At 41.2% G+C, this 14,719-nt stretch overlaps 1 protein-coding gene across 1 annotated transcript in view; it reads right to left on the reverse strand.

Annotated features, from left to right (window-relative positions):
* Positions 1-6,572: 6,572 nt before the first annotated feature.
* Positions 6,573-14,719, reverse strand: part of LOC311242959 (ecto-NOX disulfide-thiol exchanger 2-like) — a gene marked incomplete at both ends in the record, with an annotated part of 492,204 nt that continues 484,057 nt past the window's right edge. The window contains 3 exons of the mRNA XM_084332023.1: positions 6,573-6,704; positions 8,020-8,105; positions 14,101-14,206. Coding sequence (XP_084188149.1) covers positions 6,573-6,704; positions 8,020-8,105; positions 14,101-14,206 — 324 coding nt within the window. The remainder of the gene's footprint in view (positions 6,705-8,019; positions 8,106-14,100; positions 14,207-14,719) is intronic.

Below are 14,719 nucleotides of genomic sequence, written 5' to 3' on the forward strand. Positions count from 1 at the left end.
TCTATTCCTCATCACACATGAATGCAATTGGTCTCATTAGATCCACAGGCATATGTAATGTATGCAATTCCAATACTCCAGTATGCAAAAATATTGAACACATTTTTAGAATAGGCATAGTATACTGCATGCAAAGAAACTGCATGGGATTAGCATAAAGTGGGCATGTCTGTAAAGGGGAGACTCGTGCGTACCTTTCATTCAGTTTCTTGAGGTTAGAGGTCATGGGTCCCATTTGAAAATAATAGGGATGTCCGATATTATCGGCCTACCGATATTGGCATTAAAATGTGATATCGGAAATTATCGGTAAAAAAAAAAAAAAAAAAAATTATTTATTTAACCTTTATTTACCCAGGCAAGCAAGTAAGAACACATTCTAATTGTTTTATTGTCAAAATTATGCATAATGTTGTGTTAATTCCACGACAAGAGATATGTAATGTTAGTTACCTACTACAGTTAGTTAAGGGACCGACGAGAATAACCCAGTCCTCCAGCACACTGATCGACCTAATATTCACAAATAAGCCAGAGAGAATTGTTAAGACTCTCAATATGATCACAGGGTTATCTGACCATAATTTAACCCTTATTGTTAGGAAACTGTCCAAAAAGCGTTTTAGCCCTGGGGAAAGAAAGCCTAGCCACCTTAGAATACCTAAAGGGGAACAAACTAATTTTGAAAATGCAATTAAAGGGATCAAATGGAATGAGGTACTGTCCTACTCTGATGCTAACTCTGACTGTCATGCCCTTTTATCTACCGTCCAACATGTAATGAATACTTTTATGAGGAAAACAAAACCTAGATGTGGACAGAAAAACACTCTTCCATGGATAGGAGGTGATTTACTTCAAATGATGAGGGAGCGTGATGCGACACTGAAAGTAGCCATAAAATCAAAACTGACCACTAATAAACTTAAGTTTATAGGACTGCGAAATAAGGTGGCAAGAGAAATAAGGAAAGCAAAGGCCAATTTCTTTATTAATATCATTGACCAAGCAAAGGGAAACTCCAAATTGATCTGGGAGAACTTGAATAAACTGACAGGGAAACACACTGGGAAAAAAAAGTGCCTAGAAATCTGTGTGAATGGCAATATTACACAGGATGGACCTCAAATTGCAACAAGTTTTAATTCCTATTTTGTAGAGTCGGTGCAGACTCTGCAACAGAGCTCCCCTACTAATCTGACTATGTCTCCAGTGGATCAAAATCAGCCTGTCTTTGAGCTGTGTGAAATCACTGTAACAAAAGTGACAACAATTATAAATTCCTTGAAGAACTCCAAAGCCAAGGATGTGTATGGTCTAAACACTATGCTACTAAAAACTTTTAATGAATGCTTATCTGGACCAATATCAACAATCATAAATAGATCCTATAGTGAAGGCGTTTTCCCAGGAGCATGGAAGGAAGCTATAATAACCCCCATCTACAAAGCAGGTCAATCCTCTGAGGTAGCTAACTATAGGCCAATTAGCATTTTACCTGTTATTTCCAAAATAGCAGAGAAACACATAGCAGAACAACTAACAAGTCACCTTAGCACCAGCTCTGTTGGACTGCACCCCATGCAGTTTGGTTTTGGGGCAAAACACTCAACAGAGACTGCAATCTGCTTCCTCCTGGAGAGTATTAAATCTAAGCTTGATAAGGGGGGAGTTGTTGTAGCCGCATTTTTAGATCTAAAGAAAGCCTTCGACACTGTGGATCATGGTGTCCTGCTCACCAAGCTTTCTCGGTACAACTTCTCCCCTAATACCATCACATACATGAAGTCTTATCTTGAAGGTAGAACTCAGAGAGTAAGGGCAAATGGTGAGCTATCCTCTGCCCTTAGCTGTGGTTTTGGTGTCCCCCAAGGATCTATATTGGGACCGCTGTTGTTTAGTTTATACATTAATGATCTTCCAGCTGTATGCAATAAGTCTGACATCCAGATGTATGCAGATGATACGGTCATTTATGTCCATGCAGAAACCAAGCAGCAAGCTGCAAACAAGTTAACAGCGGTGTTGACATCGGTCACTGAATGGTTGACTAACTCATGTCTGCATTTAAACACCAAAAAGACTGTTTGCATGTTTTTTACAAAGAGGCTGATGAATACTGTCTCACCTGATGTCTATGTCAGAGGAGAAAGGTTGACAGTTGTATCCGAATATAGATACCTTGGGAAAAAAATGGACTCCAATCTTACATTTAAAAAACAAATTAAATCGGTAGTAAACAATGCAAAGTTTCACTTATCAAACCTCCGTCACATCAGAAACTCTCTGTCAACAAAAGCAGCAGCACTGTATTTTAATGCCATTATTATGTCACACTTAACATACTGTCTGACTAGCTGGACACAAGCCTCCTGTACAACATTACGATCTGTACAGGTAGTTTACCATCAGGCTGTGAAAGTTCTGGACAGGAAAACAAACAGCCACCACCATTGTTATAGCATAGCAAACCAGAACCTACTGAGCTGGGACAATCTTGTCAAATTCAAAGATGCCTGCCTTACCTATAAAATCCTACATGGCTTGGCTCCTCCCCCCCTCTGTACTTTCATAAAACAGAAAGCATCTGCTGATAGATATACCAGGTCTGTAGTCAGAGGGGACTGTGTAGTCCCAAAAAGGAGGTCTGCTTTTAGTCAGACAGCCTTTTCCGTGAGAGCAGCCCACACCTGGAACAGTCTGCCAACACGGCTCAGGGAGTATCAAAGTTACATCTCATTTAAAACTAACTTAAAATCATGGTTGAGAGATGGTCAAGTGTGCGACCATTTTAACTGAGGGGTTGTATTTTAATGTATTTATTTGTATGTATTTTAGTGTATTGTAACCTATACTGATTCCTACTGTGTTTTAATTATTGTACTATGTTTTTTAACTGAGGGGTTGTATTTTAATGTATTTATTTGTATGTAGTTTAGTGTATTGTAACCTATACTGATTACTACTGTGTTTTAATTATTGTACTATGTTTTAATTATTGTTGTGCTCATGTCACCTGCCCCAGAGACTACAGTTGAAAATTAGCCAACTTGGCTAAACTGGCATATTTACAGTCAAATGTTCCTTAATATGCACTGTCTCTGTATTTTAAACCAATACTGCCCTGTCAAGGCAGACCGCAGTAACTCAAAAAAAGTCAAAATTGAGTTATGAGTGAAATTGAACTTGTCAATAAATGTTTTATCTTGTGACCAAGTTTCAGATGTTAATGTCGCTCAGTTTTGGAGATATGGGGTTTTAAAAACTGCAGTAACTACAAAATCACACTCAAAAATCAGGCAGACCGCAGTAACTTCCAAACAGTGAAAAATGGCTTTAAAGTGTTTTGACTTGCCATCCAAAATGTGTTATAGAGATAGATGATAGTACCCAGATTTAACATGTATTAATGAAGTAATCTTTAGGCATACAAAAATATGACATAATTATTTTAATTAACCCCCAAAAAGCAGATACTGCACTCTGCTGCACAGTTCCCTTAAATAATTATACAGGTAATGTACAGGCAAAGTGCAGTAACTTCATATACAATGTTGTTTTTCCTCCAGCTTTCATAACTTAACCTAGCCATTTTGAAAATGAAATTTAACACCTGAATATATTGGAATGATGATGATCCAAATAAAATGGCTAGGTTAATTTATGAAAGCTGGAGGGAAAACAACATTGTATTTGAAGTTACTGCACTTTGCCTGTACATTACCTGTATAATTATTTAAGGGAACTGTGCAGCAGAGTGCAGTATCTGCTTTTTGGGGGTTAATTAAAATAATTATGTCATATTTTTGTATGCCTAAAGATTACTTCATTAATACATGTTAAATCTGGGTACTATCATCTATCTACCTATAACACATTTTGGATGGCAAGTCAAAAAACTTTAAAGCCATTTTTCTCAGTTTCACTTTTTTGAAGTTACTGCGGTCTGCCTTGACAGGGCAGAATAAATACAAAAATGTTAGTTACCTGAAATTATTCAGTTTTTTGGGGGGGGGGGAACCCTGCATATATCGGTATCGGTTGATATCGGTATCGGAAATGAAGAGTTGGACAATATCGGTATATCGGTATCGGTAAAAAAGCCAATATCGAGCATCCCTAGAAAATAACCATGCCCGTTTTTGGAGCATTACAGACAAGTGGGCATGACAGGGATTCCATCAATGGATTCCTTGGGTCATCTAGTTTCATATTCTAACAGGACCTTCACTCTAGCTTTAGAACTCAGCCTCTGAAAGACAAGAGAACTGGCACCCTGCAGTCTCTGAGGATTAATTTACCATTGCGAATACATACAGGTAATGTTTACCCATGCTATGCATTATAGTGATCCAAAATTAGTGTTTGTGATGTAAAAAAGAAACATAGTTGAGGAATTCATTACATATTGAGTAATAAAATGCATAACATGCAAAGATAAAATAATTTGCTCCGGTCAATTTTGACACATGCTATGCATCTGAGGGCTATACTATTTCTTGTAAAACAGTGATAATGAGGTTAAGGGTTGGGTTATCTGCAATAGTCTATCTCAGCGGTTCTCAAACTACGGGTCGTGACCCAAAGTGGGGTCGTGGGTAGGTGACAGCGCATTGGCAAAATAATAATAATAATAATTATATTTAAATATATATATATTTTCTGGCAACATATTTTGGCTAAATATGCCTTGTTTCATAAATGTGTATTGATAACATTGCTGTAATAAAAAACATTTTAAAGTTAAAGTTTAACAACGTGTGATTTTATTTTGATATTCCTTAATGCCACGTTAAAATTACGTGACACATTAAGTGTGGGGTCGCCAAAAAAAATCCTAAATAAAATGGGGTCATGGTATAAAAAAGTTTGAGAAGCGCTGGTCTATCTCATTGGCCTTACATTCTTTGGTTATTGTGTTCATAGTATTTACAACATATTTTTAATCTTCAATCCCATGACTGTATCAAAAATAAAATCCATACAAAGTATCAAGAAAAGAACAACATTTTAATGTTATTTAGGATATCTGTACAACAAACATTTACACTTCACCTTGATTCAGGTTCTAGTGAGGTAGCTGACCCTTGCCTACTACAGACCCATAGAACGCTAATCCTAAATTCTATATTCAACCACTGTGACACAAAATAAAAATAAGGATTTAAGTAATGTAGAATGGATGTAGCAGAGCAGGTTGTTGGCGACAATGTAATAATTTAATTGGTTACAAATGAAATTGAATAATCACAAAATTAAAGCAAAATGGCCCCACTGTCTCCCTACAATAAACACAACGAAGAAGGCACCCTCTGGACGCCCTCTGACATTCAACATCTGCAAAACATTAGTTTAAATTGTATTATGGTTTATCTTTTCAGATCCCTTTGAAAAGATGATGATAGGCCTATCAACATAAGAGATTATTGTCCTATTTCCCCCCCTCCATTATGTTATCTACAGCATTCTGGATGAACAAAGTGTTTGGACTTGAACTTGCTCATTGTCTGGCAATTGGCAATCACAGGGAACTGAAAGTAACCACAATTGAAACACTGAGGGGAAGGAGAACTCATTTGCGTACAATCAATTGTACATTTAATCCAATGACCTATACAGGAAGTAAAGAAATATATTACTTTTATTTATACAACTTTACAAATCAATAACAGGTAAAAGAGGGTTTGGAGGTTGAAGGTGTTCAATAGACCCTGATAACCTCACTGTGTAACCCTGTAGTCCTGACCTGTTAGTCCTGACAGCACACTGAGCCAATAAGGGACTCTCAGAAAGCTAAATACCAAAAAGCCAAAAATTCTAAAGGACCGGCAATCTTATAGACCCTTTTCCCCCCTCAATGTCATGTTGTAGACCAAACTCTGCCTTTGTTTCCAGAATCATGTGCACATCTTTTGTGACTCTAGGGACATTCTGGAGACTAAGCAAAGGTTAAATGAATGCGTGGACAGGTCGTCGGACGTCACATGGTTTCATCCAGACTGTCCCTGGAGACTGTGAAACTGTGCGTCCTAAAATGTCACCATTGTTTAAAAACAGTAAACAGGTCTATAGAGGCTGGGGTTGGACTGAGGTGGTTCTGTGTTAACAGGTCTATATCTCCACTAGAAAAGCGAATAGTCTGTTGTATCTCATGACAGAGGAGGAGAGAAATAGATAGTGATAATATATCTGGAACCACAGAGATGTCTAAGCCTTTGTAACCGTGGAGAGGTGTCAATCACTCCATTGTGGATATACTGTTTGTTTTTCTCTAAGCCAGCAACACCAAGGACATGTCAATGTAACACCCCTCCCTGATGTGACATCTATGCTGCTTCTTCTGTGTTCCAGGCAATATCAGTATAGTCCACCGACTCTCCAATTCATCCTCCAACGGAGTGGGCTTTATACTGTCTTCATCATGTCTTCTTGTCCCTGTATTGTTCTGTATGTCTGTAGTATCTTCCATTGGCCCAGCAGTGTCCTGTATGTCTGTAGTCTCTACCATTGACCCATCAGTGTCCTGTAGAGTCTGTAGTCTTTTACATTGGCTGAGCAGTGTCGTCTAGAGTCTATGATGACTTGATGCCCTGGAAGCCACAGAAGTTCCAGCGTTTCTCCAGACTGGCTCCAACCCCTGTCAGCTCCTGTTTGAAGGTGCAGGGCAGCCGAGATAGCAGGGCCTCCACCTCGCCAGTGTTGATCTGGACACATGCACACACACAGACACGCACGCACACACACCAGGCTGTGGTTAGATACCCAACACAGATACATGCTCACAGCTCCAATGCATGTGAACCGACGGCTAGGATTGTTGGCAAACAAAAATCTAGACCATAAGCCACAACACGTTAAATCATGCTGTAGGATCAAAAAGTATGCTTTCAGGAATTAAGAAAATAATTCTCCTTTTACCATTGATACCTATGTATGGCAACAGGTCATGGAGCACACGACCCGCCCCAGTCAGTGAAGAGTAATGGTATGGTCTAAATGTCCCCTTCGGTAGGCTGGGAGTGAAACAGCTACACTGCCAGACAGAGTGGTCTCTAAAGATCCAGGCTGCTGTTTGGATTTTTCTTTCAAAATGAAAGACCCACTTCTTATATGGACCACTATCAAGGGAAATCACACCTCTCTCCAAAATGGTACTAGCCGGGCCTATCTAGATAAAGCAATTTTTCTGATGATATTTATTTAGAGGAGGAACAAAGTTGCTCTTTTTCTCAAATTCTTCAAGAATATCTCAATAATCCCCCACAAACTCATGCACACTGTCTAACTTGCAATTATTAATTTGTTTGTGACGTTTCTGTGCTAGACATTCATTGGGCAACGACGTACCGAAAGGGCAGACAGTGTGCAGGAGTTTGTTTGCAACTTTTGTTCCACTCGTCCCTCTCCCGCCTGCCTCAAGAAACAGATGTGCAAAATGTTCTTCTATTTTGAATAACTGTAAGCATAACATTTTATGATTATTAGATGACCTTCCAAGGGTTGATTTTGTACGACAATTGGCACTGTATTTATTCCTGAGCAAACATTCAGACTCAGCTCCTACTTGAGAAACACATTAAATATATGAACATATAAAAATAAATTAGATTAAAGAGCTTAGGCCTCAGTTATTGACTTTTCCTGGAGGCTGGCTGTGCTTTACTGGGGGTGGCTTTAAATGCATGAGGGGGAGCTGCCTGTGTCGTAGGTCTGTGTCAGGAGGCTCAAACTGCCCAGCAGGACCCTGGCATAAAGCAAGCCCATATGTCAACCCTGCAGGGCCACTGACAGGATGTGTGCGGGTGTGTGCGGGTGTGTGTGTGTGTTTGTCTCAATTAATTTGTGTTGGTGGGATGCTGCGAGTGTGTGTGTGCAATCTAGAGTGATATTTGGTTCATGCTGTTTCACTTAATTGCTCAGTTGTGTAGATCTGTGTGCATCTGTGTGTGGGTACAGCATGTGTGTATGTGTATATCTGTGAATGGGAGTGTGGGGTGTGTTTGTCTGCCTGTCCTTTACCTTGGTGTTCAGACGCTGTAGGTAGGAACAGATGTACTCGATGCTGGCTCCAAACGGGTGGACATGGAGGAACGTTGAGATGATCCCTGAGAGAGAACACATACAGAGATGTTCAGCAAACTGTCAATCAAAATGACATAATCCTATCCCAGAGCGAAAAACCCTTCTATAGCTCCACCCACCTGAGAGAATAGCTTCCCCTTTAGTCCTGCACCAAGCCCTGGCACCACATCACTCCCACCCTCATCCACCTCCACTGGCTTCCAGTCAAGTCCCGCATCGACTTTAAGATCCTCCTCATCACCTACAAATCCATTCACTCCCTTCCCCCCCGGTACCTAGCTGACCTCCTCCATCCCTACATCCCACCCCGGAGGCTGCGGTCCTCTGACTCTGGTCTCCTCTCCATCCACACCACCAACCTGCGCACCGTCGGTCCCAGAGCCTTCTCTGTTGCCGTACCCACCCTCTGAAACTCCCTCCCTCAAAACATCCGCAATGCTACATTCCTTCCCCTTAGTTTACCCCCCATCTCTGTTAAGCACCTTGGGTTTCCTGAAAGGCACTATATACATTTAAGAATATTATTATTTATTATTAGTCCAACATGAATTCAAACGCCAACTTGAAATGCGAGAGAGCACTTATCTAATTCCTCTCCTCTTCTCTTTTCTCCATTCCTCTCCTTTATCTTACTGATTGTAAATTGACTGAGGAGGCTCAGAGTGTATTTTCCCAGAGGCTCAGCGCTGATGACTAACCTCTCCATCCAGGGTGTTAAATGACAGTTCTGATCATATTGTCATGTTGCCAGAGCTTTTCTTCAGCTAATCCAAACCGGTTGATTGACAGTAGGACCCTCCTGGGGTGACAATCTTCCACTTCTACTCAATAGCTTTTAGAGCAACAAGCACATATTGTGCTAAAGCTGTGGAGCTTCCAACCAGTGACACTGAAGCTGTCTTTGATGTGAGACTACTCAAAATAATAATACCACTCAATTTGACCTACAGTACATTTTTACTAGCCGCAACCAGAAGTTCTGAACAGCACCCTGGATTGTAGCTTTTTTGCTCTTAATCTTGATGTAATGGTTTCAGTGAGCCATTTTCTCTCTGCTCCGTCAGAGCACTAAAACAGAGTGGAGAACCGCCAGGGTCTAAGGGCTATTATTGTGGCTATTCAAATTGTCAAGATTGGCGGCAGTGCCGAGCAAAGATGAACAAACGAATAACTTTGAACTAATCAATTACACTGTAAGTTGGGTACGTAGTGAGTCACCAATTGTAAGTACCGGTAAAATAAGATCAAACCTCTCCCACTCGTGAGTTCAACATCAGAAAGCTCAGAATAGTTTGAGTTCCATTGAAATGAGCCGGGCTGCCCGTTCCTTACCTTACCCCCCAGACAAGTAACAAGCACTGGAATGGAGAGAAGCAGTGATGGGTGCTACACCAGTGAGACAAACTAAAGCCACTAAATGATTAAAATAGACTATAGACCAGGCATTCTCAAAGTGCAGCCTGCGGGCCAATGCCGGCCCTGGGAAACATTTCTGGCGGCCCACGACGAGTCAAGGTGAAACACATGCGTTATATTTGGTCCGGTTCCAATACAGTTTTAAACGAACCTACAACATCACACAGTACTTTGCTTTTAAGAAGGTAAAACTACGCTCCCTGGGCTAAGCTGTCAAGTTAGGAATGACAGCTTGTTGAAAGCTTGCTAGGCTACTGGTGGCATGGCAACTAGGCATCTTGCGAATTATGTATGACAAGATGCCAGGCGCGCGCGCTCCCACGCATGCGCATAAATGTTCCCTCGCATAAGGACAGACTAAAAACAATGCCTAATTGGAACGAATGGAATGTAACACCTGACGACCGGCGCTATTATTATGCAAAGTGAGATCCAAAGTTTGACCTTAATTAATGTTTTCGTTGTGGGCAGCCATCAATCCAATGTTGGGTCCCTAAATTGGCCCACAGTCATTAAAACTTTGAGAACCCCTGCTATAGAATAAAATACTTGAAAAACTTGGAAGGTTAGAATACTTGGGACAGCCCAGCACTAATGAGTGAGAAGGTTGGAATAATTGGGATAGTCCAGCACGAATGAGTGGGAAGGTTGGAAGACGTGGGACAGTCCAGCTCTAATGAGTGGGAAGGTTGGAATAATTGGGACAGTCCAGCACGAATGAGTGGGGAGGTTGGATGACTTGGAACAGTCCAGCATGAATGAGTGGGGAGGTTGGATGACTTGGAACAGTCCAGCTCTAATGAGTGGGGAGGTTGGATGACTTGGAACAGTCCAGCATGAATGAGTGGGTTGGTTGGATGACTTGGAACAGTCCAGCTCTAATGAGTGGGGAGGTTGGATGATTTTGAACAGTCCAGCATGAATGAGTGAGGAGGTTGGATGACTTGGAACAGTCCAGCATGAATGAGTGGGTAGGTTGGATGACTTGGAACAGTCCAGCATGAATGAGTGAGGAGGTTGGAAGACTTGGAACAGTCCAGCACGAATGAGTGGGGAGGTTGGATGACTTGGAACAGTCCAGCTCTAATGAGTGGGGAGGTTGGATGACTTGGAACAGTCCAGCACGAATGAGTGGGTTGGTTGGATGACTTGGAACAGTCCAGCTCTAATGAGTGGGGAGGTTGGATGACTTGGAACAGTCCAGCATGAATGAGTGAGGAGGTTGGATGACTTGGAACAGTCCAGCATGAATGAGTGGGTAGGTTGGATGACTTGGAACAGTCCAGCATGAATGAGTGAGGAAGTTGGATGACTTGGAACAGTCCAGCATGAATGAGTGAGGAGGTTGGATGACTTGGTACAGTCCAGCTCTAATGAGTGGGGAGGTTGGATGACTTGGAACAGTCCAGCACGAATGAGTGGGGAGGTTGGATGACTTGGAACAGTCCAGCTCTAATGAGTGGGGAGGTTGGATGACTTGGAACAGTCCAGCATGGATGAGTGAGGAGGTTGGATGACTTGGAACAGTCCAGCATGAATGAGTGAGGAGGTTGGATGACTTGGAACAGTCCAGCTCTAATGAGTGGGGAGGTTGGATGACTTGGAACAGTCCAGCTCTAATGAGTGGGGAGGTTGGAAGACTTGGTACAGTCCAGCATGAATGAGTGAGGAGGTTGGATGACTTGGAACAGTCCAGCTCTAATGAGTGAGGAGGTTGGATGACTTGGAACAGTCCAGCTATAATGAGTGGGGAGGTTGGATGACTTGGAACAGTCCAGCTCTAATGAGTGGGGAGGTTGGATGACTTGGAACAGTCCAGCTCTAATGAGTGGGGAGGTTGGAAGACTTGGTACAGTCCAGCATGAATGAGTGAGGAGGTTGGATGACTTGGAACAGTCCAGCTCTAATGAGTGGGGAGGTTGGATGACTTGGAACAGTCCAGCTCTAATGAGTGGGGAGGTTGGATGACTTGGAACAGTCCAGCTCTAATGAGTGGGGAGGTTGGAAGACTTGGTACAGTCCAGCTCTAATGAGTGAGGAGGTTGGATGACTTGGAACAGTCCAGCATGAATGAGTGAGGAGGTTGGATGACTTGGAACTAGGGATGGGTATTGTTAGGATTTTATCGATACTACTACTCTTATCGATACTGCTTAACGGTTCGGTACTTTATCGATACTCTTATCGGTTCTTTTTGATTATTTTGCAAGAAAAAAAAACAATTAATTAAGAACATTGCTTTATTATTCTTTTATATAACTATATAAATATAAATAAATATAATTTCTTCAGCAGCAACAGCAGCAGCAATGTTTTAAATGTGTCTGAATTATAGACTTTTTATAATTAACAACAAATGTAAGATAAAAAAGTTGGAGTCATACAATACTATTTTGATTTTGACAGTCGATCTGCCAATTACGTCACACCGCTTGCACCCACCTCTTCTTCTTACCACCAATCGGAAGCTCTCGTTCGTTTATTTACTTCCGGATTGTCAGCCATTATTCTACTCGGAGCTCAGGCTAATAACGTTAGCTCCCCGCCAGCCACATTGACAAGTACCAGCGCTTATACATTACTGGCAAATGTCTTGTTGCACTTGTGGCAACGAGCGTTGTCCGCATCGACTTTAGTAAAATAGACCCAGACTTTTGAACGTTTCGTTCTGTCCGCCATGATGAGAGCAGAGCTGTCTGTACTCTGTTGCCTACAACAGCACCCGTGTGTGTGTGTGAGTGAGTGTATGTGAGCACAGCACAGCCCGCTCCTCGCGCAGGCAGAGAGAGACCGAGGGAGGAGAGATATAGAAAACGGCCAACAAGATTAGTTTGCGACGTTTAAATTCCTCAAAAGAAAACTCCATCATTTTTCGAGTACCGATAGCAGTACCGATGACGTCGGAGCTTATAAATACTCCGGTCTTTTCTAATATAGTACCAGTTCCCGTTTAGAACCGGGGTCCAGGGGTCATCCCTACTTGGAACAGTCCAGCTCTAATGAGTGGGGAGGTTGGAAGACTTGGGCCAGTCCAGCTCTAATGAGTGGGGTGGCATAATGAGGGGTTTGTCAGAAGTAGGGTTGGGCACCGAGAACCGGTTCTAATAGGAACCAGTTCCTAACTTCCGGTTCTGGAACTGGAAATAACTAGTGCTGTCAGGCGATTAAAAAAATGTATCTAATTAATTACAGGATTTGTAATTAATTAATCGAATTAATCGCATTTTAATCGCATAACCATTTTATGCCTGATATTCTATATTCTATAATCATATTTCAAATTGCATGTGTCCGGATGGCAGAATTCAGTACTGTATCTACAAAATCATCTTCCATCTATTAATTTGCTTAGATTTTTCAGGTCTGGTCAATTTGAGCATGGTGTTATTCACAGTCAAAGATAAAAAAAAAATGTATTGATATTCTCATTTGGTTCATTACAATTTACTCAAAATAAAATTTTCATTTAATCAATCACCGCGCAGATTGATTGATTGAATGAAAATGTTATTAACAGATTGCAGAATGGGTACAATACAGTACGGCACACAATTGTTAAGGTGTGCAGACCAGAGAAAGACTTTCGTCTTGTTTACATCAGGGTCCCCCATTTTTTATTCATAATGAATTGTAAGTAAGGGTGCCACTTGCTCCGTGCAATCCATTCTTTGTGGATCTAGCCCACAGTATTTCTGACACTGGGAATACATTCCCTGAGATTCATAGATGTCACTAGAATCAGATACCAAGAACATGCAAATGGACCATATTAAAAAAAAAAAAAACGTCTGTAAATGTGTATTCTACATTCTTATGGAATGAATGATACAAAAAAAAAAAAAAAAAAATTGTAATTAATTTTGAGTTAATTTTCATAACGCGATAATTTGCTGTGTAATTAATTAATCTAATTAACGCGATAAATTGACAGCCCTAGAAATAACATATCGCTGCTGTCGGGACAAAACCTCATAACTCCATTTTTTTAATTATTTTTTTATTATATAAATCAACTCCGTAGATCATCCTCCATATGTGTGTGTGGGTTTTACAAAGTTTAAACAATGGGAAAGCATTAAACCGATCATCTGTCTAAACCTCCTAACTCTATTCACCCTCAAATCTGTGTTAGTTTTTTTCATCTGCTGAAAAGTTGGGTTTTTGGAGTTATGAGGTTTTGTCCCGACAGCAGCGATATTTGCATTTCGATTCTTAATTTAGATTTTTTTACTTTGTTAATTAATACCCTAGTTACAGTACAGCAACCAAATTAAACTGTATCAAGTCAACTGACACTGTGAATAGTATGAAAAAAATTAAGATTTAAAAATAAAAAAAATTAAAATCTCCTGCGAAATAAGCTGTGACCTGTTTTGACCTGCACCTCAAAGAATCGGAATCGAGAATCGTTTAGAACAGGAATCGAAATGGAGAATCGGAATCGGAACCGGAATCGTTCAAATCCAAACGATGCCCAACCCTAGTCAGAAGTAATCTGCTGGTGCGTTACTAGTTTCATTCATATAGATTTTAGATTACGCCTGTGCCTCTGGCTACCCAGACCACATCTACGAGCAAACCACAAAGCACACAGCAACTTACCAACTAGCACGGCCTCTCTCTGAGAGTGGACATTGCCGGGGGGACTTTTCTCTGGAACACCCTCCTTCTCCTGACTGCAGGACACCACTGATGATGCTGTGGCCTCCTACAGACGCGCGCGCGCACACACACACACACACACACACACACACACACACACACACACACACACACACACACACACACACACACACACACACACACACACACACACACACACACACACACACACACACACACACACACACACACACACACACACACACACACACACACACACACACACACACACACACACACACACACACACACAAACATAGTTACTCTGAGTGGAATTATTGCCAGACACTGGCCTTGATGCTTCTGAAAAAAGGTGAGAAAAACAACATTGAATTCAAGGTCATGTTTCCTTTCATGTTTTCATTTATTCTTAATTTAACGGTACTATATATAAAAAGTTTATGTAGTCTAAAAAAAAATATAATAATATCCACAGAGCTTTTAGGGCCCGCGTCCACCTAGCGCATATTTCTCTGTGAAACATGCTGGGAGTGCGCCGGCAGCGCTGGCTTGCAGCGCATCTTGTAGATGACAGAAAGAAATCTACAGCCATGCCGCG

The sequence above is a fragment of the Notolepis coatsorum genome (genome assembly GCF_963971535.1).
Source record: "Notolepis coatsorum genome assembly, chromosome: 16".
Taxonomy (NCBI): domain Eukaryota; kingdom Metazoa; phylum Chordata; class Actinopteri; order Aulopiformes; family Paralepididae; genus Notolepis; species Notolepis coatsorum.